We start from the raw sequence: 26,643 nt of genomic DNA, 5'->3' as shown, positions 1-26,643 counted from the left end.
AAGAAAAAGTAAAATTGAAACCCACAGGAGGACTTTTGGCGCACTGGCCTAGCGCTCTACACTACTTGAGGAGAGATGAATACATGGAAAACTTCTTCAAGGTGTCATGCATGTCTCATGCATGTCATTTTTCCAACATGATGCCTGTTGAAGTGAAACTGCATCACCCAAACAGTGTCGGAAAGCAGCCTCTTACCACCCTTGGATAAAGGGTCAGTCGTAAGCCTTTGGGACGCAACGTGGATACCGAAGAAAAGTGTGATGGGCAAGACTTCTCCAAGGCCCCACAAGGTGAAAATGGACAATAGTCATGTGTTGACATAATAGACAACACCCTCTCAGACTCACAAACAAACGGTATGCAACAGAAATGAGTGATGACGACGACTGTGGTTCATCTGACTCAGAGTGTGCCTCTTGACCCTGGTGCACCTGGTGTATGGTTGGTCATTATAGCACACAGTCTACACATCCGCATCAACAACCACTATCTGCCAGCAGCGCAGCACCTACGACTAGCGCACACGACAAGCTGTCAACTCCTCTAAGCCTGACACCGGTCTTGAGAAGGTTGGGTTGTACATTCAAGCCACCTCAGCAGCAGCTTCATTGCGATGAGACCTTTAATCCAGTTACATGAACTGTTGTGCTTCGTTCGTTACCACTCAGATGATGTATCAATCAGCATGCGCTGTAATTATGCATTTCCCTATGCAATGCTGTGATATAAACCTTGACGCTTTTCTTGTCCTCATCTTCATACAGTTGCCTCGACCCTTTACAAACACACATCACTACCCATTGTGGGTATGGGTCTGACTCGGACGATCCTCCACATGCGGCTGCCGTGTCAACGGTGTTGGCGTGGGAGGCAGGCAAGAGACAGGCAACCGACGCCAGCATCCAAAGGGGTTTATTCCCAAAACCACCCTAGCGCTCCCGTCATCTACATCGTTGACAGGTCCCGCGTTGCTCAAGCGGTCGCAGTCGTTCGAATCTGCCGCTACCGGTGGACGATGGTGGGTCCAGGCTGGAGGGGAAGTCGCCGAGTCGCTTCGCCGCCACATGCTATCTTGTACACGCTCAACGAAACCAACTGGTTGCGCCCAGCGCCGCTGCCGAAGTCCCCACTCGCCACAGCTGCCTCGCCGCCAAAGCGGCTCTCGAGCTCCCCGCCTCCAAGCATGCCGAATCGGTGGCACCATCTCTCGTGGCGCAAGCGAACCCACGTGTAGTTGCCATCCTATTGCGCAAGCTTGCTGCGGCATCATCGAAGAGCTGCGCGGATCTTGGAGCGCTTACCACGTATTGAGTCGGTATGGCGGGTTTCCACAATTCCCACACCATACAGAAGCAAGATAACGTCCTGAAACTGCAACCATTGACAACATGGCCAAACAACTGTCCACACTTTACACCCGATTAAAAGTGGTGATTCACAGCAACTGATAAACTGTGTACCTGTGTTACTAATTCCAGGGGAGCTGAACAAAATTCACACAAACTTCTCTAGTTTGCTTTAATGAGAACCTGCTGTAGGACTTCCCAAAACTGTGCGCCAGTGAACGAGCTGGAGCAAAAATATGCACACAACACACAAACTTTTCAATAAATACAGAAATTGCTATATTTTTATCTGTCACTATGGATACAAAATTTGTACTGTTTGTGTACAAATGATAGGGAAAACAAGAGTAAGGGAGTTAAAGCCCAAGGGAGGCTCTCTGCTAGGGCATTGAAATGCCAATCTGAAGTTCAAAACTTGAATCCAGAATGAATGGCTGCAACTCCTCCAAATAAATTCTCGTAGGTGACCTCCTTAAAACCCGCCGTCTCGATCATATCTGCGAACAGCTCCTGCATTTGTCCATACAACCCAGAATCAAAAATTGCACTAGAATACACTTCACTTTCTTTTACAGGAAAGCAGCTTTACAAACCTTTCAGTTTTGCAAAGGCATTTAGGGTGAAAATGCACAAAAGCACCAAAAGATGCTAGTCGGCCGAACATACTTTCTTTGAATAGTTTAAAGCCCTGTGCTTTAATTTTGCCTTCAAAGTGAATAAAAATTTTCGAAGTGGATAATTCAAACAGTGGCAAAAAGAGGTAACCTGCAGCTGCCATAACACTGCAATAAAAACTTAACTGGCCATTCATATTCACGCAACTCACACAGTGGTTGGTAAACTTCGACAACGGCAAAGCAATTCTCAAGGCCCCAATTGTAGCCTAGAGAATTTCTTTGCATCTGATGCACCAAGCAGTAATACCCGTAAGTTTTTTAATGACAGAGCTGTTCAAGGTTGAGCCTTTCTGTCCGTCTGCTGTAGGTCATGCGTCACGCAAAAGTAGGAGCAGGTCCCCAGACCCGCTGGCGGCCTCTATTGGTGGCTTTGGGAACCGCCAGCGAGGTAGTCCCCAGACCCACGGATAGAGGGCGCAGTGGTCTCGCCAGGGTGGGTTCCTCTCCCTCCGCTGATGCTTAGGTGTTGAATTCTTTGCATGAACCGTGGAATTTCCACGGTGACGGCACTGCCACTCTCCGGCAAACGCTCATTTACATTCGAGCCGACACAAAGGAGCCACAGCTCTGCCATTTTCACACTGGGTGGAACTGGGTTTATTTTTAGCAGTAGCCCTAAATGGGCTTCCTATGCCCAACAGTATCAGTGTCGACACCGTGATAAAAGGTTAGGCCTTGAATAAAATTTTTCTGTTCTTGACATTACTTCATGTCATGCTGTTCGTTCAGATTACATTTAGCTACAGGGTCGCAGTGTGTGCAAGAAACGCAAGGCAGCTATCATGAATTTAAAAAATGCAGGCTTAGATTTACCTTGCATTGGTAAGGCACTTCACACATGACGCATTTTTCTTGGGGAAAAAACAACCAAACCTACACTATTCGTTACCACCGAATACATACCATAGTACTCTGAAATCATTGAACTGCCAAATTTCCATCGAATCACATACCAAGTAATTTACACATTATTTTTAGAAAACAGTAGACTTGCAATAATTCAAATTTTTGGGCAATTCAAACAAACTGTAATATAGTAGAACCTGCTGATACGTTCCTGGTCACTACGCTCTCAATTGTGAACACTAAATATGCCCTATAGCATTACGGTGTTTTTTTCCCGGTCACTACATTCCTAAATAACATTATTTCCCAGTAAGTATGTTCATATTTTAAAAATTTTCTCCAAATATGACTCGAGGGCAAATTTTACAGTGAACAAAAACATGCTGGCGTGTGTGTGGACCGAGCGTCAGCACGCACGGCGCAACAGGCAGGCGCCAAGTGGCAGTCGGGCAGCCTGTGTCACCGTAGCAGCTTCCCCGCAGCGCTGGGCTTGCTGGAGTCACTTGGTAACGCGGCTGCCTTTAGCCAACGTTGCCTGTATAATGACGTACCAACGTGCGAAACGCTAACTTTGGAAGAAATTGCGGCAGAATCATGCCAAGAAGCAGCGCCAGTGCTGGACGAAGCCTCCAAGAAGGATGGCAGCGACAACGGGGAGAAAGAGGTGACGCCTCCAGTGGCCACATATGCTCAGGTTGTTGTCGGCTTGGAAGTGGCGCGGAGTTACTTTAGTGCAAAGGATAGTTGCAGTGCGGGCAAAAGTCTGCAGTGTTTAGGGAAGGAGCTCTTGCTCTCAAAGGGCTGCAGCATGCGCCAGCAGACGTCGAAAGACATGTACAAGTGAAAAATCCTACTAAATGCTTATGTTCACCTGTCGATTGCTTTTTTTTCTCACTGCGGCAGATCGTATGTTTTCCCAGATAGTAAGTTTCTCTTCTCACGTTTTATATTAATATGCATCAACGAGGTTTTGCTGTATTTTGGTTGGCCCGCTATATTTTTTATGTATTTTAAAGCCGCCTAATTAAAACTGTTCCATTGCAAAAATACGGATAATTCGTACTTTTTGCTCGTCCTTGCCCGCAAAATATCTGCTGTGTTTGGTGCTTCTAGCTGCACATTTGCATCCCCATATCACTAACAGTCACCAAAAAAGCATACAGATAGCAATGTGAAACCACATGCACCAAGAGCTGCAAGTCGATTGAGAAGGGAAAAATAAAAGATGGCCGGCAGGGCATGTACAATAAATGACACGCACAACCTTCGGCTAGCTCCACACGCGCCAAAGCACGTGACCTATCTTTCGAACTTGTTTTTTGTTGTTTTTACAACACAAGTATTTATGGTGCACTGAGACATATTTATGAGAACTTCTGATAATTCAAGCAAAATCCTGGGGTCTCTTCGAGTTTGAATTGACACGAGTCTACTGTATTTGAGCAACAAAAATCTTTGCATATGCCTATTCCAAAAGTCAGCAAAAGACTGGCACAAATGTACAAACAAAATTTGCTTGCATGGGCGCATGCATGCACATGTGCACGCGCACACTACCTCTTTATCAGCTTACAGTGAAATACCCAACTAGCGCCAACCTAATATTCCTGGATAATCATAAAATTTTGTGGGGTGGACGCTTGCAGCAGTTGCTAGCTCCACGTGTAGAACTCCATATAGGTCACACATGGCAGATTGAGCCCTTACTTAGTCCGACGCCTGTTCCTACCAAGCTCCCCCCCCCGCCCTCATAAATATTTCATGATTACCTACAAATATCAGGTGGACGCCAGCTCGGTATTTTATGGCACTCTCCCCCTGCGTGCCTTTCCCACTCTCTCGGCCCTCCCTCAATCCAGCACAAATCGAAATACTGATGAGGAGTCTGCACTCCACCATGGGGACCTCACCTGGTTTGGGAACTTGCGGATGCTTTCCACAAGGTACTGGTACGATTTCCAGTCTCGGGCCAACAGCAGGCCCATGACAGGTATGACTTGGAAGGAGTAGCTATCATAAAAGCTGCACGGGGAAAGAATTAAAGGGTCAGCAAGACGGTCAGAAAACTGTTACAGTAGAAGCAGGACACCTCTTTCAGGTAGACTTCCCTCTCTCCTTTGCTGTAAGTGATCCATATATTCAACATTTAACACGTGAACCCTGTCTAGTGTGGGAAGCTTAGCTGTACTATTTATTAGGGGAGCCCTGGGACATTAAGCGGGATATCATAAGACTAAGTGAGGTTAGAGGAACAGGAGGAGGCCTCATGGAGTGAGCAGCAGGCACATTGCATTCTACTGAGGACGTCACGAAACAAAAGTACGCATGGTGGGATTTCTAGTCCACAGAGAGATAGCAGGGAATGTAGAGGAATTCTCCAGTATTAACGAAAGGGTTGGAGTCGTCATGATCAAGCTGAACAAGCAACACGAGTTAAAGATAGTGCAAGCTTTGCACCGAAAACTAGCTACGATGACGAGGCAGCAGATAGTTTCTACGAAGATGTCGAATCAGCAATGAACAAAGGAACAACACAATCGACGATTGTGATGGGAGACTAACGCAAAAATACGTGAAAGGAGAGTAGGAAAAAGGCCAGTGGAAAACTTTCGAATAGGCACTCACAATTGCCGCAGAGATACACCGGTTGGACTTGCGGAAAGAAATATCCGGAGGCTAATGAACACATTCTTCCGCAAACGAAAGAATAAGAAATGGACATGAAAAAGTCCCAACGGGAGAACAAAAACACAATTGATTTCAATTTAAGTGACAACCCAGGTATTGTGCAGGTCATGGAGGTGCTAAGCAAAATTTGGAGCAGCGACCATAGAATGGTTAGGTGCAAAATGAGGCTAAATCTCAAAAGAGAAATAGGGAGACTTGCAAAACATAGAAAACCCACCGTGGAGTCAGCCAGAGCCAGGTCGCAGAAGTTCAAAATAGCCCTACAGAATAAATTCGCACTTTCAACTGATGAGAAAGATGACAGCGTTGACATGCTAAATGACAACCTAACAATGGCAATCACAGACTCGGCAGCATCTGTGGGAGAAGCAGCATGTAGGAAATATAATGGCAAGCTAACGCAGAAAACTGGGGAACTTATTGTGAAACATAAGAACATGAAATTGTCAAGTACATGAGTCGAACTGAATTAGCGGAGCTGTCCAAATTGATTAATAAAAGTAGAGCGAAGGAGCGCATACAACATGGCAGTGATCGAGAAAACGCTGAAAACAGGAGAAAGCTTGAAGGCAACAAGGAGGAAGCTGGCTATTGGCAGAGGCAGATTTTACACATCTCGAGATGAACAGGGTAACATTATGCACAATATGGACGAGATAATAAAAATAGCAGAAGGATTCTTCACAATGCTACACACCAGCGACGTTGCACCAGAGAAAACTACTGAACCCACAAGCTTATCTTGCAATGTTCCGCTAGTAACTAAAGAGGAAGTAGAAAAGGTGCTCAAGGGTACGAAAAGAGGCAACTGTGGAGGCGAGGATGGCATAAGCGTGGACCTTCTAAAAAAGAGTGGAGATATTGTACTGGAGAAGCTTGCTAAACTATTCTCACAATGCTTAAGGACTTTGAAAGTACCCATGGCACGGAAAAACGCCAACACAGTTCTGATTCACAAGAAGGGAGACAACAAAGACCTTAAGAATTTAATTACAGACCCACCAGCCTACTGTCAGTTTTTCACAAGCTGTTAACCAAGGTAATAGTTAACTGCATAAGTGACCGCCTTGATTTTCAACAACCCACGGAACAGGCTTGGTTTAGAAAAGGATACTCTACAACAGATCAATGGATACTCTGCAAAGGATACTCTACAATGGATCCATGTCCTCGATTTCGGCGCACGTGAAAGATCCCCACGTGGTCAAAATTAATCCGAAGCCCTCCGCTACGGCGCGCCTCATCACCTGCGTTGCGTCGGCGCATTAAACCCTACAATCAATCAATCAATCCATGTCCTCAATCAAGTACAGTTAAAACTCGTTACAAGAGACTCTGTTATAAGAGACACTTGCTTAGAAAAGACACTTGAAAATGGTTTGGTTGGCTTTCCTATGTTTGAAATGTTAGCAACATTGTATAAAAGAGGCAAGGCTACAAGAGACACTCTGTTACTAATGCTGTATTTGGGTAGTCGCTCTGATACTCTGGCTCAGAGTACGCCGATGCAGACGCTTCTCCCAATCTGAGCAAGAGTCACCTCTCCCATCCAAACACGCAACCGATCTTAGTGCAGCAAGCGACTGTGACGCCGCGGCGCGGCCAGCACGGCTACTGCAAACAGCCAGACCGGCCAAGGTGTTTCAACAAATGGCGGCCTTCAGAACGGACGTGTCCTATTCGACATGATGCGTAGATGCCTTCAGTACTAGCATGAGAAGCAAAAACATCGAAATATGATCACAACAGACCGCTGGCAAGGCCTCAGCGAACGCCACCGACTAGGCAGATGGGTATGGGCGAGTATCGGCGGTGGCCGGGGTCACATGACCTGATCACCTCCATATTTTGGCGGCGCTCCCACTTCGAAGTCAGAGTAGTCATAGGTGCTCAGAGTGGAGGACTACCCGAACCACCTGATTTCAACCACCCAAACACGGAGTAGCTTTCCGGAGGGCTTCAGAGCGCTCTAAAACGACCACCCGTATGGAGCATAACAGCAACTTTTGTGGGTTTGTAGAGTAAATTATTACTATTTAGAAGAGACATGATGGGAAAGAGGCCTTATACGAAAGACGTCGTGGGAAACAGCCCTGAAGATGAGCTTGGGCCTGCATCCAAGAGACTGCAAAGGTTCCAGAACCTTTTGAGGATTTTGCGTCTGCATGCTTCGAGGAGCTCACAGACAATGATCCTTGCACAAGCAAGTGGTTCCCTAGAGGATGAGCAGAGGAGGACGACGGGGATCTAGCAGGGAAGAAAGTGTCAGCAGTTGAGGCGGAGAAACGTCTAAGAGCACTTTAATGGTATTTCGAGAGCAGGAAGGCTTGCAAAGTGAAGTGGCTTACTCACAAAGGTAGTGAAGGAATCTAATAAGATCTGCTGTCTCAAAAACTACTATGAATGACTTCTTCAGTCACAGTAAGCGCTTTCTCGACAACCTGTCTAAATACACTTTAATGCTGATGTATAACGAAGTGGTCATTTACAATTCCACAGTGTATTTAGAATTTTCGGTTATGAGAGACCTTGGTTACAAGAGACATATGTTTCCCGGGTTTCTTGAGTGTCTTTTGTAATGAGGTTTTACTGTAATAGAAAAATCTGCAGAGTATAATAAACCTCTTTACATGACATTTATGGACTATGAAAAAGCGTTTGATTCAATAGACAGCGGAGCAGTGCTGGCAGCGTTGAAAAACCAAGGAACAGAAGAGACCTACATAAGACCCCTAGACGACCTATATAAGGAATGTACGGGGAAGATAATCCTTCACAAGCAAAGACAAGCACAGCGACAAGTTTCCGACCCAAAAGGGAGTGCGACAGGGAGATACCATCTCACCAAAACTGTTCACAGCATGTCTGGAGGGGGTATTCAGGTAGCTTGACTGGGAAAACGCAGGTTTACAGAACAGGGAATACTTGACTCATCTGAGGTTTGCAGATGATATGGTCTTACTCAGTGAATCAGCAGAACAGCAGGATTGGGTGTGGGGGATGGGGATTGCTGGCACTCCCAGACCATATGGTGCAGGGTGCCTGGCTGGGGACAAAAGTTGCAGGTACTATAATATTGGCTGGGGTAGGTATGGTGGAGGGCACAGGAAACGAGCATTCTGGATCAGGGAGCAAACTCGAGTAGAAGACATCATCGTTAAAATTAAGAAAAAGAAGTAGACTTGGGCTGGCCATGTAGTAAGACGAACCGACAGCTGATGGACCCCGAGGGTAACAGAATGGGTACCGAGAGACTGGACTAGAAGACGGGGAAGGCCATTAACTCGATGGAGAGATGAAATAAGAGAATTCGGAGGCCAAGAATGGAATCGGGCAGCACAGCACAGGAGCGGCTGGAGGTCAGTGGGTGAGGCCTTTGTCCTGCAGTGGACCTAAACAGGCTTTTAATGATGATGGTGATGATGATGATTATCACTACATTGCTACAGCCTGGCCAAGAAATGATCTGCCACAAGCCTCTGCAGTAAGCACCCTGAAATGGGGAGAATACCCTGATTTATTACTTCTACTAAGACGACAACAGCCTTCAATGCCCCATACAGGATAGACCGGTGTCCTGCATCGACGTGACTGAAGCATGGTCCTAAATGCGACTGACAGTGCAAGGAGAACAAAATTCCAGGAAAGAAAGTTTGGTGGACAGGGATTCGAACCAGGGGCCTCCACAAAGCGAGGCTAGCACTAATCCTCTGAACCACAGCTCACAAAAGGTGGACCTAGTTGTGTGTTGTTTGCATGAATAACCAACAAGTTTGCATTTCCCAAAGGGCCCTTCACCTCCTTCAGAGAAGGCTGAACATTCCCAAAGTATATATAATGTGGGTTCCCGGACACGAATCCCTTGAGGGGTATGAGACGGCTCAAGCCGCTGCCCATGCTTATGTACACCAGGCTGCTTCTCTCATGGGAAAATGAACAGCCCTTGCACCTAAACCCAGAACCTCTTTTGCAGTGCACAGAGCCCCTCTGTTAGATCACCAGCATAAACAACAAATTTCTGCCAATCCACACCACATAAAGCCACCACACTCGGATGACTCCAGACTAACACCTACCTCTCCATGCCGTCTACCCAACGGAATATTACTGCTTAGCCCCCGGCACCCTATACCATCAGGTTTGAGAGAACCAGAAAACAGCAGGTCTGGTACTCAGCCCCAACCCCTCCAAAAAACAATGGATGGACCAGCAAGGCCCCTACGTTCCAGCTTGACCTTGTGAAAAGGGCCCGCATAGCCAGCCGTGGCTAGGGGATCCCAGACTATGGATCCCTACTGCCAGGTGGATGCACTGACATAAGCAGCTGTTGTGTTCATCCCAGATTTTATTCGTTCCTTTATTCCAACCCAGTTACTCCCCTTTTATTCCTTCCGTTTTCAGCGTCAGCCTTAACAAGCCATTGCACCACCGCAGACACTGGACAATGGCTTCCCAGCTCAATGGGCCATTTAATGCTTCTGCATTAAAAGAATACACACAGGACGAAACTTGCAACTACACGTTTGCCCAATATAGCTCACCTGCGCAGCAGTTGATTTTCCACTTGGCTGAACTCTAGGCACAGAAACCTTCCTCCAGGCTTTAGCACACGAAACGCTTCACTCAGCACCTGTTTCGGAGTACAGAGGGTAGAAAGGGAGGAAGCCGCACACTGCTCAAGAGTTTCAAGCTCATGACACAAGGAAACAAGGAAGAAAATTCTGTGGCCCTCTGTTCAGTACAGAAATCACTGTTCCACTATGAGCTGGCAACTGTGGCCACACAGAGTTGCCTGTCAGAAAGATTTTTGTGAACGAACAGAAAAAGGTTCAAGCTAGAAATCTAGGTAGCTTTTTCAATATGTTAGCCACTAAGCACATTAATTCTCACGAATGGCAGCCTGTACTAGCTAAAACTTGTAGGCAACTCTTGGTTTGACAGTTTGTAATTGTAGGCAGTAGGCAAATCCAGCATGCTTTCTCAAAGCCGCATTTTGTTACCACTTTGTCATGTTGCCAGAATGCTAACTCCCCTGCTTGTTTTTCTATTATTGCTGCCATCTTTTCAAAGCCATTACCCTATTAAAATTGCTACGGAAAGTGATAAATTTATATAACTGAAATAGACGGTCGTGTCCCATAGTCTAGGATCTGTACCCCCCTTGTGAGTGGCATGTGCGAAAACTGCTAAGGCAAGGAGGATTGGCCATGCCAAAACCCCCAACACATTTTAGCTTCCACATGCTCCAAGCCTACCTCCTGAGGTCGGTAAAAGATGACGTGATAAGCACTCCACCCTCAGGACGAAGACATCCCTTGTTCCATTACCCCAGTAGAAGTGCATAGGCACCTTCATACAATGGGGTGGCCAGCACAAGTTCCAGTTATAATAGGAGATATTCCTAGCATGGTAAAAATCTTAAAACAAAATTATCCCAAAACACAAGCCCTGCAAGCCTTCTGGGTGGTGATGTTACATAACAGTACATTAACAATACAGACTAAATTCAAACTTTTGTTAAAGTATGTGCGCCTGACAGCCCGTGCTACAGGTTTCTAAAGGGACGAGGGAGCTCCATGCTGCACCTATGCATTTGGTTCTAGGCCGGGTTGCTGTTGGTGGCTACATACTTTCGGCTGTTCTGTGTCTGTGTTTCACAAAGCAAATTTTAAGTCAGCAACCTGGCTACTTTTGTGCACATTTTGGCTCATATGAGGGCTAGGCTTTGTTAGTGATTACAAGCATGTACGAAGATCATCCTTTGAATTCATGCAACTTTGCTAAAATGATACTTGCAGTTAACAATAGGATCAGGAAAGTATGAGATAATTTTCATAAAAAGAATACTGAACCTGCAACAATTACATAATAAAAAGTAGTAGACACAGTGATTATATGACCTATGAGCACATGCATTTGTGCTCCATCCCATGAATGTAGTGACCAGTCTTGGGCAGTAACTAGTTACTTTTTTCAGTAACTTGTAACTGTAACTAGTTAATTTAAAGTTAAAGGAACTTGTAACTATAACACTGTTACTTTTTTACACAGTAACTGTAACGGTAAATGCCGTTACAGTTACTTCCTTGTTTATAAAAAGATAGTCACAGCAATACTCGCTAATGGCCGCCGATTCTTCGATTCATCTTTTCAATTCTTCGGACTTTCTTATTTCCCCTATAATCTCCACTTTTCACATTTCCACAACACGGCTCCCCTCGTGGTTAAGGAAAGGAGGTCGCTAAAAGAATTATCTTCGCTGCAGACGACCGAGGCCTGGGGTCAGTCTTTAAGGAGAATTCGTAAACTTATACTTCGTCTTGAGTCGAGCGGAAACAAAAACAAAAGAAACTGGAAATTACACCTTTGCATAGAAGGAAGCTGGCCTTCCCTTGTAAAGGAATACCACTGCAGGAAGCCCACCGAAAATGGGGCACCCATAGGCATACCAAGGACGCATCAACCAAAAAGTCTATACAATAAAAAGAGGCGTACACGACGATTGTTGGTGTTGGGGCTGAGCGTGCTCCCATATTTGGGTTCCGTTCGTCTAGGGTTGTACAAGGTGCAATTTCGACTACCCGCGTGCCTTCATACGTTCTTAATAAATGAACCTTATCACTTGTTTTATGCTCTATTGCTAAGTTTTATACAGTAATGGAAAAGTAACGAAGTCACTTTGTCACAGTAACTGTAACTGTAACAGAGTTACTTTTTTGGCTTAGGGAACTGTAAGTGTAACACTGCTACTTTTTACTGGTAACGTGCCCATGACTGGTAGTGACCGTGAGGAAGGACACCAGTCAAGAGCGTTGCACCCATGAGGAGTACAGAAAACATCCAGCAAAGCTTTCAGCCCCTACACCGACAAGATTGCTTGCTACTGTGAACTGTGCTGAAAGAACCGTGTCGCCGTTTCAAGTCTCTGCAGAGTTTTATGACAAAGGGGGATGCAGCTGCGATGTCTGCATTAGTGGGGCACTGTGGAGCAACAAACTCCATGCATGGCATGTTTTGGATTATTACCTTATCTGGAATAACACAAGTCAAGGAATGCTAAAAAGGATGCCACCGATGCTTCCTTGGCTGATAACTGACAGGTCAAAAATGTTTGCGCATCAGACCGGAAGAAAATCTCGAATATTTCAATTCTGAAGCCTAACACAGCAGCAAGCTTGCTGTAGCTAGGGAAAGGGAAGCATGAGTTCTACCTCCTTACCAACAAAGGCTGGTAAGAAGGTAGAACTCTTACCGAGTAAGAGAGTTAAACTAAAATAAAATAAATTCTAATAAAAGCTAACAGATACTGGCACAGAAAATTGTGGCACCCTAAAGAAACAATTATTCGGTTTCCTTATAGGCAAATGGCAATGAGACCAAAACAGTGGCTACCAAACACTTGGTCAGCACCCTAAGCCAAGACAAAAGAGGAAGTGTAATGATCCGCTGAGATTTAAAACGACTCTCTCATTCTGTTTAGATGTCCATCTGTGCTGCTGGATAATGAAATCCAGTGCTCGCTGGCAGTGGCTGGATGCTCTTAACAAACAACATGTCTAAAAGCATTCAAAACAGAGCTGTCATCTTCCACAAGCATTTCCTGTACCCTTAATTTTGACTACCTCGCAGAAAGCAGATTGAGGAGTCTGTCTCTTCCAGTTTAAAATGCCGATTATGAGTGCCTATTCTATGAGGCCACCGTTGCAGCTCGGAACTGCCTAGTGCCGATTCTAAGACTGAACTTCGGACAGTGGCTGCAAGAGAAAACAGAACAGTGTCAACCTTTGCACTTTTGGATGACTGCACCGCTGAAAGCAATTTCCAGTAGTTAAGTTACAGCAAAGGCATACATGAAGCTGCTGCACAGCATAAAATGACTTCACTATGCTAAAAACACACACTGATAAAAAAGTCCTTACCCTATCAATGTGGGTGACGTTACGAATCCCAAAGGCAATGGTATACGCGTCAAACTGGCTGCTGCCAAATGGCAGTTCCTCAGCATCTCCTTGGGTCCATGATATATCTGGACAGAGAACAACGAGCTCGGCATTATTTTTCCTATATATACACCACTTCAAGTTTTCCACTTACTTAATCAGCAGTATTAATTATCATTGCTATAACTAGGACTAAAAACTGCTGTGGCCAGGTTGACTTTGTCCCTAAACGTCTAGATGTTGCTTTCAAAGACTCTCAACTTCGTTTCAGCATTGAATGCTTGCCGGATTAAATTACATCACCTCCGCATTGACTGAAAAATAATAAGAGCGAAATGTACCATGCCCTATGTAGGATGCAGAAATCATTTAGAAATCCAGTTTAGCTGTTATAACAGCTTCAAAGCCTTGAGTCAGAGGACTGCCTCTACCCCAAAGAGACTATTTATTGCAAGATATATTGAGCAAGCATCTGAATTTGAGCGAGCATTCCCGACCCATAGAAAACAGCATTTTCGCTCATGATCCGATAACCACATTTACCACTTCTTTCTCTCTCGAAAAAAAAAAAAGTAAACTTACAACCATGAAATTTTCTTGTACAGCTATTCATTTTCAGCAAGTATGCATACAGCAGAAATCAGTCGTTAATAACTTTTCAGCAGTGTAATCTCTAAGCACTTTAACTGTTATTGTGTTTTCGCGCATTCAGATCCCTCACAAGGCCAGATAATTTAATGTGGTTTCATAAACAAGACTGAAGCATATGAACAGACATTCAGTCCAGCATAAGCTGGAGGACATAATTTAACTAGGCTGTGATTTTTGTCATCAGTTTAAATTTTTGTCTTCTGTTTTTGCCTTTAAACACAGGCAGGTCGTTGATTCCCCTCTGTTTTCACAGTCGAGGACTACATGCAATGTTTCCTTGACTAGCGATCATCATCAATAACTACAAATCAAACATTTCTCAGTTTATAAGAGCACTCCTTCCTAAAAAGTTTCGAAACACGTCAATTCATCCTGAATGAACCTCTGACGAGACACATTGCCCAATACGACAAGAAGCTTCTCAGTTACTTGTGAAGATTTCGTACATGACAGAATTCTAATCTCACAGCCATAAGTAGACAAAACTGAAGCCATCATCAGCATGACTAGCAAAACAAGTACGTACATGCAAGACATGACTTCCAAAACCTCGACAGTATCGCTGCACGCATAAAGTCCATGACTGCGTTCATCCCGAAATGTCATCCAGAGGGCAAGATCCGGTTGAAAAACGCTCACCAGGATACAGGAGGCCATTCCGTCGTTTGCCAGCTTCAAGCATTTCCCGGTTGATGTCCACCACATGAGCTCGTGTGCGCCCCTCGAGTGCTCCACCATGGACATCCATGTCCAGCCTGTCCTCCCCTTGGAGTTCCTGATACCGCACGGCCTGGATAAACCTAGTGGAAATGTCTCCTGCAAAGCCAGCACCAGATGCTCCTCAACATGGCATGCAGAAAAATCACAAATGTGCTAACAACAAAACTTGTCTTACATGCATTGTTGGATGTTTGTAACACTGAAGTGTACAAACATAAGCTTAGAGGACTCATATAGGTGTCGCTGAGTAGTGCTGACCAACATTTACACTGACGCTGATGTGAGTAACAATGACTAAAAGTGCACTACTTGCAGTTTCCAGTATTCACCCAGGAAATATGCTTCCCAACCATCCTTACAGCTACATTTATGTCTACTGAAAGAAGAAGGCGTCTTCATATATCATGAGCTACTTTAAACCCCAGCATCTCCCGAATTTATCATTGCCCTTGAAGTCTCTTATTTCCTCCCTCCGTCAAGCTATCCGTCTCCCCTGCCCTCTATCCCTGTCCCTTGGTAGCCATCTCTGCTACTTGGATGTCAGTCCTTCGGATTACAAGCCCCATCCAGTTCCGGTCCCGTCATTTATTTTGAGCTGGCACGGCTTCCGCCTTGGTCTGCTTTCTAATCCAAGACGTCATTTTCTATCCCTAAGCAGTGCTCCTACCACCTTTCTTTCCAAGGCCAATTAGGCTGACCCTTTCCTTTCAAGGTGTTCAGTAAAGCCTCCAAGTTTGTTCCTGTTTCACAAGTCAGCACCAAAAGTATGCATTTGTTGCATGCCATTCTTTTTGATGACAGAAGTGAGTGCCTGCCAAAAACATACACTCCCATGCAAATGCTACAGAATTTCTTTGTTGTGGTTTCAATCCCCACTTTCTTGTGATGTGGGTCAGCAGTGAAAACCTACTTGCCCATCCCTTCAAGCATATTGCAAGTCAGGCTGAATGGGCGCCCCTTTGCACGGCTGTTCAACATTACTTCCGATTGCTTCATATTAACCTTTAACCTTTGTGGCTAAGCTTTCTGAGTAAAATTCTCGAGACATTTTTTGTGGTTCTTCTTCAGATTCACTGAAAACAACACCGTTGTCAGCAATCTCAAGTGATTCAAATATTCTCCTGTTACTCACATTCTAGACTTCTGCCTATCAGGCCTCTTAATTAATATTCTAGACAGGCTGTTCATAATTTCTGGGAAATGGTGTCTCCACGTCTCATACCCTTTTTGATAAGCAACTTCTCAACCTCCTTATGTAGAATTACTGTGTCAGCACACTCTTTCCACATGTCTTCCAAGAGTCCCATGTAAATGTCCTCTACTCCCTGGTCGGTCAATGCTTCCATTACTGTGGCAGTTTCCACTGAGTAAGGTACTTTTTTCATGATTTATTAATGCCACATGCAGATTTTATTTTACATTTCGTGTATCTTTCTTTTAGATGGTTCTTTTTTCCTGAATCCCTCCTCTCCTCTCAGTTGGCGCGAATTTAGGGTTCCACTTGTGTGGCTAACTATTACCTTGATAAACAACTTGGGTACAACAGGGGGTGGATTGATGGCTTTCAGATATGAAATTATGCTTCTTGTGAATTAGGTTGGAATTTTTGTGGGCTCGTGGCCCTTCAAAGTGGTGAGACATTGTGAGAACAATTTTGCGAGCTTTCCTAGTACAATATTTCCTCTATCGTTTAGTGGATCCATGGTTCTACCGTAATCTCTTGTAGCTTTCATACCCTTGAGTTATTTCCCCATCTCCTCTTTAGTTACTGTTGAAACGTTGCACGCCAAGCTCATTTCAAAAGTTGTGGGCAGCACAGTGGCTACAATCCACCCACATCAGCATGTCTAACTTACCACGACACTCTACGGTAGCCAGCTACAAAAGCCTTCCTATTCTACCTGCCAAGTGGGGGCTGCAAAAGTCATCCCACATTTCATATGTCGATTGTCATGTTTCTTCTGACATGCGCTAATGCAGGTGAATTGTTGAGAAAGCAGTGTAGCATCCGCTGTGCTGCATGCAGCTTGTGAAATCACCTACAGTCTTCAATGTACTTATCCCTGGACTAGCACTGCAAGTGTACAAATCTGCAGAACGTTTCTGCTTTCTTTCTACCTCATCCACGTTGTTCACATTCAGTTTCTTCTACGAGTGCAAGCATTTTACCTCTACCGATTACAAGCTTTTTCTTCGTTACCTCTGTATTTACTCTTTTGAATCTTTCTCCCATTTTCGTCACGTTGCAGGCAGCTTAGCTCTTGTTGCTCAGCTCCGGCAATTCTGTTTACTTCCTCCCGCTTTCCAAAAAAGGCCTTAGTTTCCTCTCTCGGTTCTTTTCCTCCTGCAGCTACCACCGAGCCTGTGATTAGCAGATAGTTATCATTCACACAGGCTTAACCATTGACGGTTAAGAAGCCTTTCTTTCTTTTTTGTCCGAAGTGCCGTGCTCCAATGTAATGTTCCCAGTAAATTTAGCGCCGTACCCGTGCCTCCAGCGACGTCGATGAGTTGCATGCCAGGCAGCGGACCGAGAACTGCGATCAGCCTGTCCTTCCAGAGCCGGTGAATGCCCGCACTCATGGCGTCGTTCATCAGGTCGTATTTCTCAGCTACACGGCTGAAGACCTGGCGAACTGCGCGCAGGGTATCAACAAGTTACAACCAGGAAAGCGGCAAGAAATGTACGCACGAAGTCGCTCGAGACTCGCCTTTCTCGGCCTTCTCGTACTCCGAAACCTTTTCGAATCCAAAACTCGTATTGTGCTCCTTGAGCGCTTCTTCTGTTTGGGGAGAACTCAGGGGACTTCCATTCAGAAACCTCCTGGACGCGGCGAAACATCTCTTTCCGACGGCTATCGCCCCGAAATGCAGCCGACAGGAAGCGGCCATCTTGCAGAATGCACAATGTTGGCAACGAAGAGGAAGCTATTTTTTTCCCGGTCCGTAATTTATTCTGCGCGTCAGGTTGTCGCTGATTTACCAAGATTTCAACTTACTAAAAATCTCTATGCATCGCATCATGCTCTATGGTTCAATAGTTCGCTATCATTGCAACACGCAGCATCGCTTGAAATGCAGTGGATATTTTGACCAGAGGGATGGTTTTCGTACTTGTCGCAGCCACCTCACAACCAAAACTTAATATTTTTTTTTTCCTCCTCGAATGGACGCCTTGGAGCAAGTTTTCCTGCTACAGAAAAGAAAAAAAAATATACGCAGGTGTTTTCTTTTCGAAGCAAGAAAACCTGCTCAAAGGCGACCACTTATATTCGCCAATAGAGTTTCGAAATCGTTACGTTTCGTTGTTGCAGATTACCTGAATAGCTGCAATTTTCAGCGCGTAATTGATCACTTCTCGCATTATTGCGTAATAAAGTCTCTCTCCCTTATGAATACGCTCGCAGCCAGGATAATGCTGGGTCTCTGAAAAATTTAGCCTCTTGCTCTCCTGTGGGGAGGACAGCCCAGCGCACTCCCTGGAACGAAACACGCTGACGCACACAGACGTGGAAGCCCACGACTTGGCTGCAGACGGACATTCCACATTTACTTCACTGAGGATTCCTAGCTCAGGCTGGTGCAAAGGGCCGTGGCGGCATGAGTCTCCCATGGAGTCCCGGACTGAGGGCCGCACACCACATTACGATTAATTTTTGGTCCGAACCTATTCAGAAACCGCCAGCTCATCAGCTTGCCTCCGCGCCTCGCACTGAAGACTTCCCTCTCAAAACTGCATACTGGCAAAGCAAAGCCGATGGATAGTCAAACGCATCACTGACTGCCAATACAACGCACTTCCTCGTCAGTCATACGTCCCGCCTATATATAACTGCCAGCTATCACGGCAGCATTCATAGGTCCGCCTAACAATCCTGCGACTAGCGAGCCTGTTCCTCTTGGGGTAAACAGCGCACGTTGAGCCAGACATTGGAACACCTTTTTAGAACAAGAACTCGCGAAGTAAAATTTATTAAGCCATATACACACGCACACTTAAATCCTTCTGGAAGTTGCTATACAAGGAAAAGAAAACTGGCGAGAAATGCTCGGCTGCATTAAACACTCTGCACTTCAACAACGAACAAAATGAGAATACATCCCAAATGAACTGTCCCCCTCGCATCGAGAGAACCTAGGACGTGAAAAAAAAAAAAAAAAAAAAAAGATGAACCATCTAGTCTCAGTAGCAAGCACAGGTTTGAATGACTGGAGCAATGACGACAAAGGGGATAGAGCAAGCTGTCTGGAGCAACTGCCCTATTAAAGTAGCAAAGTGTACAGGTTGAGTGAACACTGGAGACAGCATGCAGCCTACAGCAACATTAGACTGGGTCAGAAGAGACAGGACAATTTCATTTCTCTTGTGTGGCACAAAAGCCATGAAAGGCTGCGATACAGTATGAGAGGGGAAAACAAATTTTTTTTGATGCTCGAGCTGCTGCAGCGATGGTCGACACTTCTCCGGCTGTGCAGGAAAGAAGACGAGGCCACCTTGCTCCCCTGTCGGAAAGCACCACCTGCTGCTGCTGTGGCGGCAACTTTGCAAAGACAACCACCAGGCTTGTGTCCCCAATGTGTCCAGTCCTCCGTCTCCACATCCTTGAGCTTCCTTCCTCGCCTAGCCTCTCCTCCCCCCGTTCCCCATCCCCGTCGCCGACCGCTCAACCAGACTTGAAGAGGAGGATGGCCACCTGGCCGAGGTAGAAGTAGATGAAGTGCTTGGTCTCATGGGTCACGTACGAGCCAAAGTTGCGCCCGACGATGCAGTGCCAGGTAGGGTTGTACTTCTTGTCAAACTCCTTCTTGATGTAGGCCGCTATGTCCTTCTCGATGTTGTACTTCTCCAGGGCCTGCGTGGCCACGTCCACAGCCTCCTGCTGCATCTCCTCCGCCATGTCGGCATTCTTGATCACGGCCTTCTTGTCAGTCATCCTGCAGAAAAGGCCAGATGAATAAACGTGCAACGGTCAACACCAACATACCTGCAGCCACTGGCAGGAGAGGTCTGCACTGGTATTTTAATCACGAAGAACAGCGGTCAATAAGCATCCACAAATACCTTGGCCATGACAAATGGTGAAATGTGAAAACGTTGGCAAGTTGGCGTAAATTTAGCGAACTAAAATCATTCGAAAGTTCTCTTACTGGGAGCTGCTTAGGAAGCTTTACACGGTCCACCAGGAAACCTTTAATTGTTGCCGAGTGCACGTGTCAACAAGATCGTGCAACCGTCATTACACCGAACAGGTTATCGTGACATTACGCACAAAACTACATTTCCGGGCGCTCTTCCAATGCAACACCAAACAAAGCAACTCAAAATATCCACAAACGAAATTACACACCGAGAAAATATAACACACGAAAAATGCTAACACAGCCTTATTCCGATCGGATAGCCTGCACGAAGTAAGTTCAAGGTGGTGCTGCATTTTATTACGCCATTTTATCAGGTAGTGAGCATGTGCGGTTCGCGACCCAGAAGTTTCCAAAATTCTTTACACCGGCCACGCGAGCCAGCGCATAAGTAGCTCAGCCTCATGGCTTTGAATGCACCACATAATGCACTAGCGCAAGTAACGGCGTTCGTGCAAGCCCCATAAATGCAGACGAGGTGCCGGGCCGGTTCCGCCAAAATGGCGGCACCGGTTCGCAAAGCGCGGGCCGGGCAGAGCAAACACGGTGTCATCATTACAATGTGCGCAAAAACACTAAGCAGCAACGAGAAACGGCCGCACTCCGAAAACACTTGACATGTAACATTCCGAAAAAAAAAAAAACTAAACACAACCGCCGCTCCAAACACGCTTGGAGGGGGTAGACGCGCGCAATGACAAAAAAAAATAATGCATAAAAATGCGGCGATCAGACGACGTTATCCCGACAACGGTAAACCTGTACACCGGCAATACCGAACCGAAGACGCGCCTTCAGCAGCTATCATTCGGACGTTGCCCAACATGACAATCGGGGTCGAGGTAGACAAAAGGTGCGGCTAGCGCCGGCATGTCACCACTTCGATGCGCGCGCGGACTGCAGCCGCCTGCGCTACTAACAGCTCCTAATATTACGGCGACAGCCAACTGCTCGAAAGAAACGCGTGGCTTACACCTTACTACAGCACGCCCTCTCCTTACAAGGCGACACATTCTCTACTAGACCTACGCAACGCCCGCGGTAATGCTTCATCGTTGCATTTCTCGGCACTTTTTTCTAGAAACCTGCCGTAGACGAACTGGCGTTCGAAATACTCAGCAAAAGTCGCGACGGTTTAAGACACTTACGGTGCCTAGTGCTTTTGACGTGAGGCTTGTCAGTTCGTTTGCCGGGAAAAGCGCGGAACGCAAGACGACATGTTGGCCGAACTGCAGTAGGGCAATGTCACGGAAAAAGCGCCATGGCGCACGAAACGCGTACACGCTATTCCTTCCTACAAAGCTGGCGGGCAACATTACCTGCTTGATTAGGCTTCGGAAACAATGAATGAAGAGCACACCCGCTGAGGTTCGGAGGCAGAGTGGCGCGCGCCGAGCTTAGCACGCTGACGCAGATTTGTGCGGCGACCTAATAAAGCCACCGAACGCGGTTATTTCCGAGCCAGACCAACATGCAAACGCAGCTACTACATACTTGATGTTTTTTCACGCAAGCGTGGAGGTAGACCCTTCGAAGTCGAGGTACTCGGCGAAGAACTTGCGCAGCTTCCACCCGCCGGCGAACGCGAAGTTCCAAATGAAATGTGCACGTCCTACATCCAGTGGCGACCCCTGATTGGCCCGGAGAATGTAAAAACAGCGTTCTGATTGGCTTTCAGCCGGTCTTCTGCCTGAACTTCTATCAACCCAGAAGCCTTAGCGAGTTCATTAGCAAACTGTTCTTGTTTCGTTTTTAAATTTGGTGCAAAAATAAACTTTTATTTGCTTATAAATAACAAAAACTCTAAAAAAAACAAGTCAAAATGAAATATTAGTTTGTATTAGTATTTTTTCTAAAAAAACGTCTATAAATTGAACGTTGTAAGGTTGTAATTTTGCACCAGGCGCCGCTAGTGCGCTTATCATGGCGGCTTTGTTGCTCGTCTGATTATGCTCGTCTGCAACGAGTCCGGGTGCATATGTGACTACGAATGAATGAGCTGTCATACTCCACGTTGGCGCATTAGTTTAATCTAGTTTTATACACGTTTATTTTATTTCACGCTGCAAACCGACGCTAAGCGCTGTGCTTAGCCCCGAAATGGACATCGTGTTGAAGCAGCAAGCTTACCTCAAAGAATGCCACGATTCTTTGCTCCGAAAGCAGGAACGGCAGAATTGTGAAGAGCTTAAGCACACTTTACGAAAGTTGAACGAGTGCAACTACAGCTTTCAGTTCATAAGCAGTCGAGTAAGCTTCTGTTTTGTTGTCTTGACCAAACTTTGTACGCGAAGCGCTGCCCGTGCCTGTTCTTGTCAGTCCTCTGTTACATTAGCTATTCTAGTTTTTAGTTAGTTTTAAGGTGCGAATATGCGAAAGGATGAGCAGGTTGGGACTAGGTCGTCTACTAACTCATTCATTTGATTCTGTGCCGAGCCGCTTACTCTCCCGCGACTGAAAGGAATGATTTGCTTTAATTTCAGGATGCTGACGTATTGATAGGACTGCTCGTCGACACCCTGAGCGCCGTCCACGATGATGACTTGGTGTCACGGTTTGGCCAGCTGATCTTTGACACTTGCACCAAACAGAAGGTAAAGGTTGCACCCGTCGCACGATCTGCAAAAAAAAAAAAAAAAAAAAAAGCTAAAATAACCAACAAATAAGTAGAAGCTGCCGTAACGAAAAAGCCCAATTCAGATTTGTGGGCAGATTAAAACAATTTTTTTGCTAACTTCCTGTCACAGTTGCGCCCGTCACAGTTGCAGTGGCTGAGGTGCTGTGCTGCTGAGCTCAAGGACGCGGGTTCGACTCCTGCCGCGGTGGCCGCTTTTCTGGTGGAGGCGAAAAGCGAAAATGCCTGTGTGTTCGAGATTAGGGCGCGCGTTAAAGATCCCCAGGCGGCCAAAATTAATCCGGAGCCCTCCACTACGATGCGCCTCATCGCCAGTGTAGCGTTGGCGCATTAAACCTCACAATCAAAAAATCTTCGTATAACTGAAATGCTTCTTGATTTTGAGTAATTTTTTGTGTTGCTTAAGTTCAAAGTGAATAAAAATGCACTTATGCGAGCATAATGCTGAAGCTACTGTTGACCAGGAATGGTTCTGCATGTGCATGCAATGCGAGTACCCGTAAGTAGAGTGCCGCAGCATCAGACAGCCTCTAGCAGTCGCAGCACAGCTTACAAATGATACGCACACGGTAATTGATTTTGACCTTGCACTCTATTGAGACAGCTCTGGTGAATTATAAAAATAATAGAAAATCAAATTTGGCTTTGGCGTAGACCCCTGGGAGTCAAGGCATTTGCCAAAGAGCTTGCACAGTTTCTGCCTGCTGGTGGACATGAAGTTCCAAATGCAGTGCGCTCCTGGAAACCCGTGGCTGGTGTGGAGATTTAATAGCGACGATCTGATTGACTGTCAGGCGGTCTTTTGCCTGGAAAGTTACAACAGCTTGGCACAGCCTGTTGAAAGGCATAGTTTCAAGCAGTGCATCTGGTAATTATTAACTAGAGGATATGATAATTTTTCTAAAATGCTTGTTACTTTGGTCATGATTTCTCGCATCGTACTTCAAAAAAGATAAGGGGATGAGAATGGAACAAATCCCTGTCCTGTCTAGTATTTTCCTAGGAAACAAAACACTGTTCCTTACTAAAAACAATACAAGTTGCCCAATCTTTGCTTTAAACAAAACCTGAATCAACCTTTGTCCTTTTAGCAAGCCATTGCAACCACTAGGGTAGTGGCTCCAAAAGACAGCTCCTGGTTTGCAGGCAGCCCTTAATTCATAACTTTCTTAAGGGACATGCAAACCTGCATGCAAGCATTAACGAACTTTGTCTCCTTTTTTTTTTTATTACATAACTACCATGCCTCCTCCATTTCTTATCTGAGTCAAGTGTCACTTTGGAGATGCGATTGAGCTGAACAGTTAATCTCACTTCAGCTCGGCATGTTATTTTTGCCCATGAGAAGCAACATACTATTAAGTAACATAACCTGCACTAACCATGACTAGATGAGCGTAGAAACTATTGTTCATTAACTGACATTCATGTTACATTGAAGGGGACCCTAATCATAATGTTGGGCCCCATGTTTTTCTGTAAAGAACTACGTTTGGGAAGTTTAGTAGCAGCAGAGATGCTGGTCATTTTGATGGACACATATCACAAAAAAGACTAAATGACATGAAGCTTACACAATTCATCCTGCAGTCAAGCGGTAACATGGGAGCAAAAGTTTGGTTAGTTAGCAATAATGTGGTTTTCACAGGACGCATGATATGTCACTGATACTGCATCCTTGAACGAACAAGGTAGCATTCAATGGAAAGCAGCATTGCATTACATTCACTTGTGCTCTGAATGAATTCCATTGGTGGAACTATTTAGTAGTTTGTTTCTTGTAATTGGCCCTACACCCAGTGATGTTGCGAATAGCTTGGGGGAGACAGGGAAGTTAGTTCCTGTGCTCTTCTCTGGCTGATTGCAGTTTCTTTCATTTCAGGTCACGCTAGATACAGAAACTCTACACAAAGCAATGGGTTACGTTCTGAAGGCCTTCTCCTACTGCAGTCTGTGGGCACTGCCCAACTGCATCAATGCCTGTGGGGCTCTCCTCTACACCAATGTGTCGCGACTGGAACAAGTAAGGCAGGCTGGCATCACATTGCTGAAACCCGTTACGTTTAAACTGTGTTTAAGAGAAAAATGCAGAAAGTAGTTGCAGGGGAAGCACCCGTGAGCCAATATTGCAAGCCCAACAAAGAAAAGCGGAATTACGTGTTCATTCGTTCCGCTGGCTCATTACGCCACAACACTCTTCTACCATTTATCTTATCATCATCATTCATTTACCCTTATAAAGGCCCTACCTTGAGCATTACATAAGGGGGGGGGGGGGGGACATGACAGCTTGCAAATGTCATGATAACTGAGAGAGAAAAAAACACAACAGCAATCATAAGAAGATTACATAAATGGGGGAAAGAGATAAACATGGCAGCGTATATATGTTCATTGAAAAACAGGAGGGAAAAAACAAATGAAACATCCAAAAGAAATGGATGAACCGAGATGTGAAGCAGGGTGAAAAAACTTTGGTCAGCAACAAGAAGCTACTGATCCCAGCAGCATTTTGACCGCATGGGTAACAAGGGCTTAAAGGGACACTGAAGTGGTTTGTAAACATTGTGGGATTACAACAGCAAATTGTAGTCTTGAGTCTTTTAGCCATGTTTTGACCACTCTCGATGCATTTACGCGACTTTATTCAGTAGAAAAATCAATTTGAAAATGCTGTACTTCTCTCTGCATCTTTCTTGTCGATTTCCTATGATGTTATGCATGACGTCAAAACAAGATGGCTTGTCTTGACTGCGCTACTGCACGGCTCGCCTACCCTCCAACAGAATGAATCGGCCCAGCGTTTAGTCAGACGACGACTGGCGGGTCGTCGCAGTTCGTTCACTCAGTTGAAACTAAGCCAAGGCACGTTAGTGCCAGGAAGAATGTGCGTTTGGTTTGTTAGTTTATAGACTATAAAGTTCCAAGTCCAAATCGCTCCACACTGGTACGCTAGTAGAAATATCTAAGGCCGATTGAAGGTGGGCAAAGAGTCAGCGAAGTTAATATAGGTACTAAGGTATTGAAATCAACCGAAACTTTTATCGTGTGGCATAAAACCAGGGTGCGGGAAGCACTTTTTGCGCTGGGTGAACTGGCACAGCTGTCAACAGCACGACCACACATCTGCGAACGCTTTTCCGCCCAAGGAATGCAGTCACTAGAGATGAGGTATTTGTGGAAATTTGGGGGACGTTTATGCATTAGTGCTATTCGAGAAATAGTCATCTAGGATGCTTGGAATGCTTAAACTAAATAAAAATGTAAACTGGTTATACATTACCTACTTTATATTTCCGCCCCTGGCAGCGCTGGCTTATGGCCAAGTGGCCTGGAGCAGTAGGTAGATTGTTTTGCCAGTCGCAAGTTTGGATCCCTGATAGTGCATGTTTTTTTCTTGTTCTTTTTGTTTGTTTGTTCAAAGTTTATGTTTTTTTAAGAGGCGGGGGGGGGGCAACGTTTTCTATACTGGATTCACCATTTTTGCACTGCACGAGTGAGTTCGCAGAACACGTGCAGACTGATGCCTGTGCTACACGTACACAAAAAACGACATTAAGTGCTTAATGCCTTAGTTTTAATGCCATTAATTGGCTGCTACACGCAAAAATCTTATGCAATTCGCTCTAATGTCATTTTCGGTTTAAGGAGTTCCGCACAACTCATCTACCTTCACGAACGCCTTAAATCTGCCTACCCTTGAACACGATGAGCACCAAATGAAACCAACAAAACTCTCAGCAACAGAGTGTTGATGCAGAAATGTAGCTGTACTTCGAAATAAGGTGGTTTTTTGTGCATTCTTGGTGGTGAAGTTTTGAAGCAGACGAAGCTCACTAAAACAACGTCAAAAGGCAAAACGTCGTGTCACTTGTCATGTTAAATTTTTCGGATTTGGCTACCACCGGCAGGCGATGGTAGCTGATGAAGCCACTTTTAGAAACGGCTCACACCATTCTTAAGGAAACAGTATTTCTCATGATGTTTTCTTTCACAAAAA

General features: G+C 45.4%; 3 protein-coding genes across 4 annotated transcripts in view; 1 reads left to right on the top strand and 2 right to left on the bottom strand.

Annotated features, from left to right (window-relative positions):
• Positions 1-1,602: 1,602 nt before the first annotated feature.
• On the bottom strand, positions 1,603-17,992 carry Coq5 (ubiquinone biosynthesis protein COQ3, mitochondrial). Its single transcript, XM_077675849.1, has 7 exons — positions 17,581-17,992; positions 17,356-17,505; positions 14,789-14,965; positions 13,478-13,584; positions 10,100-10,188; positions 4,781-4,892; positions 1,603-1,857 (listed from the first exon to the last, which is right to left on the bottom strand). Exons 1-7 carry the CDS (start codon positions 17,759-17,761, stop codon positions 1,756-1,758), a joined length of 918 nt encoding a protein of 305 aa, XP_077531975.1. The 5' UTR covers positions 17,762-17,992; the 3' UTR covers positions 1,603-1,755.
• Positions 17,993-19,204: 1,212 nt separating this feature from the next.
• LOC144144419 (dynein light chain 1, cytoplasmic) lies at positions 19,205-21,661 on the bottom strand. 2 transcript variants are annotated; one of them, XM_077675852.1, is made up of 2 exons: positions 21,503-21,661; positions 19,205-19,804 (listed from the first exon to the last, which is right to left on the bottom strand). In XM_077675852.1, the coding sequence occupies exon 2, from the start codon at positions 19,801-19,803 to the stop codon at positions 19,534-19,536; it is 270 nt and encodes an 89-aa protein (XP_077531978.1). In that variant the 5' UTR covers position 19,804; positions 21,503-21,661; the 3' UTR covers positions 19,205-19,533. The 2 variants fall into 2 exon arrangements, with proteins under 2 accessions (XP_077531978.1, XP_077531979.1); XM_077675853.1 differs by having other exon boundaries at positions 21,328-21,636.
• Positions 21,662-21,921: 260 nt separating this feature from the next.
• LOC144144416 (HEAT repeat-containing protein 6) overlaps positions 21,922-26,643 on the top strand; it is a 38,283-nt gene continuing 33,561 nt past the window's right edge. Inside the window, exons 1-3 of the mRNA XM_077675848.1 lie at positions 21,922-22,258; positions 22,492-22,602; positions 24,526-24,666. Coding sequence (XP_077531974.1) covers positions 22,109-22,258; positions 22,492-22,602; positions 24,526-24,666 — 402 coding nt within the window. The 5' untranslated portion in view covers positions 21,922-22,108. The remainder of the gene's footprint in view (positions 22,259-22,491; positions 22,603-24,525; positions 24,667-26,643) is intronic.

This window comes from Haemaphysalis longicornis, unplaced genomic scaffold, assembly GCF_048455015.1.
Source record: "Haemaphysalis longicornis isolate Haplotype H1 unplaced genomic scaffold, Haemaphysalis longicornis Haplotype H1 scaffold_7, whole genome shotgun sequence".
Taxonomy (NCBI): Eukaryota; Metazoa; Arthropoda; class Arachnida; order Ixodida; family Ixodidae; genus Haemaphysalis; species Haemaphysalis longicornis.
This window is presented reverse-complemented; position numbering and strand designations above follow the sequence as displayed.

What these genes read in the sequence shown, in the direction of transcription:
- Coq5 (XM_077675849.1), bottom strand. Translation starts at nt 17,761, where the DNA reads ATGGCCGCTTCCTGTCGGCTGCATTTCGGGGCGATAGCCGTCGGAAAG. An exon ending in GTACGAGAAGGCCGAGAAAG is followed by an intron (nt 17,506 to 17,580) that starts GCGAGTCTCGAG and finishes CCCTGCGCGCAG; the next exon opens with TTCGCCAGGTCTTCAGCCGT. An exon ending in ACGTCACCCACATTGATAGG is followed by an intron (nt 10,189 to 13,477) that starts GTAAGGACTTTT and finishes ACTCCGAAACAG; the next exon opens with GTGCTGAGTGAAGCGTTTCG.
- LOC144144419 (XM_077675852.1), bottom strand. Translation starts at nt 19,803, where the DNA reads ATGACTGACAAGAAGGCCGTGATCAAGAATGCCGACATGGCGGAGGAG.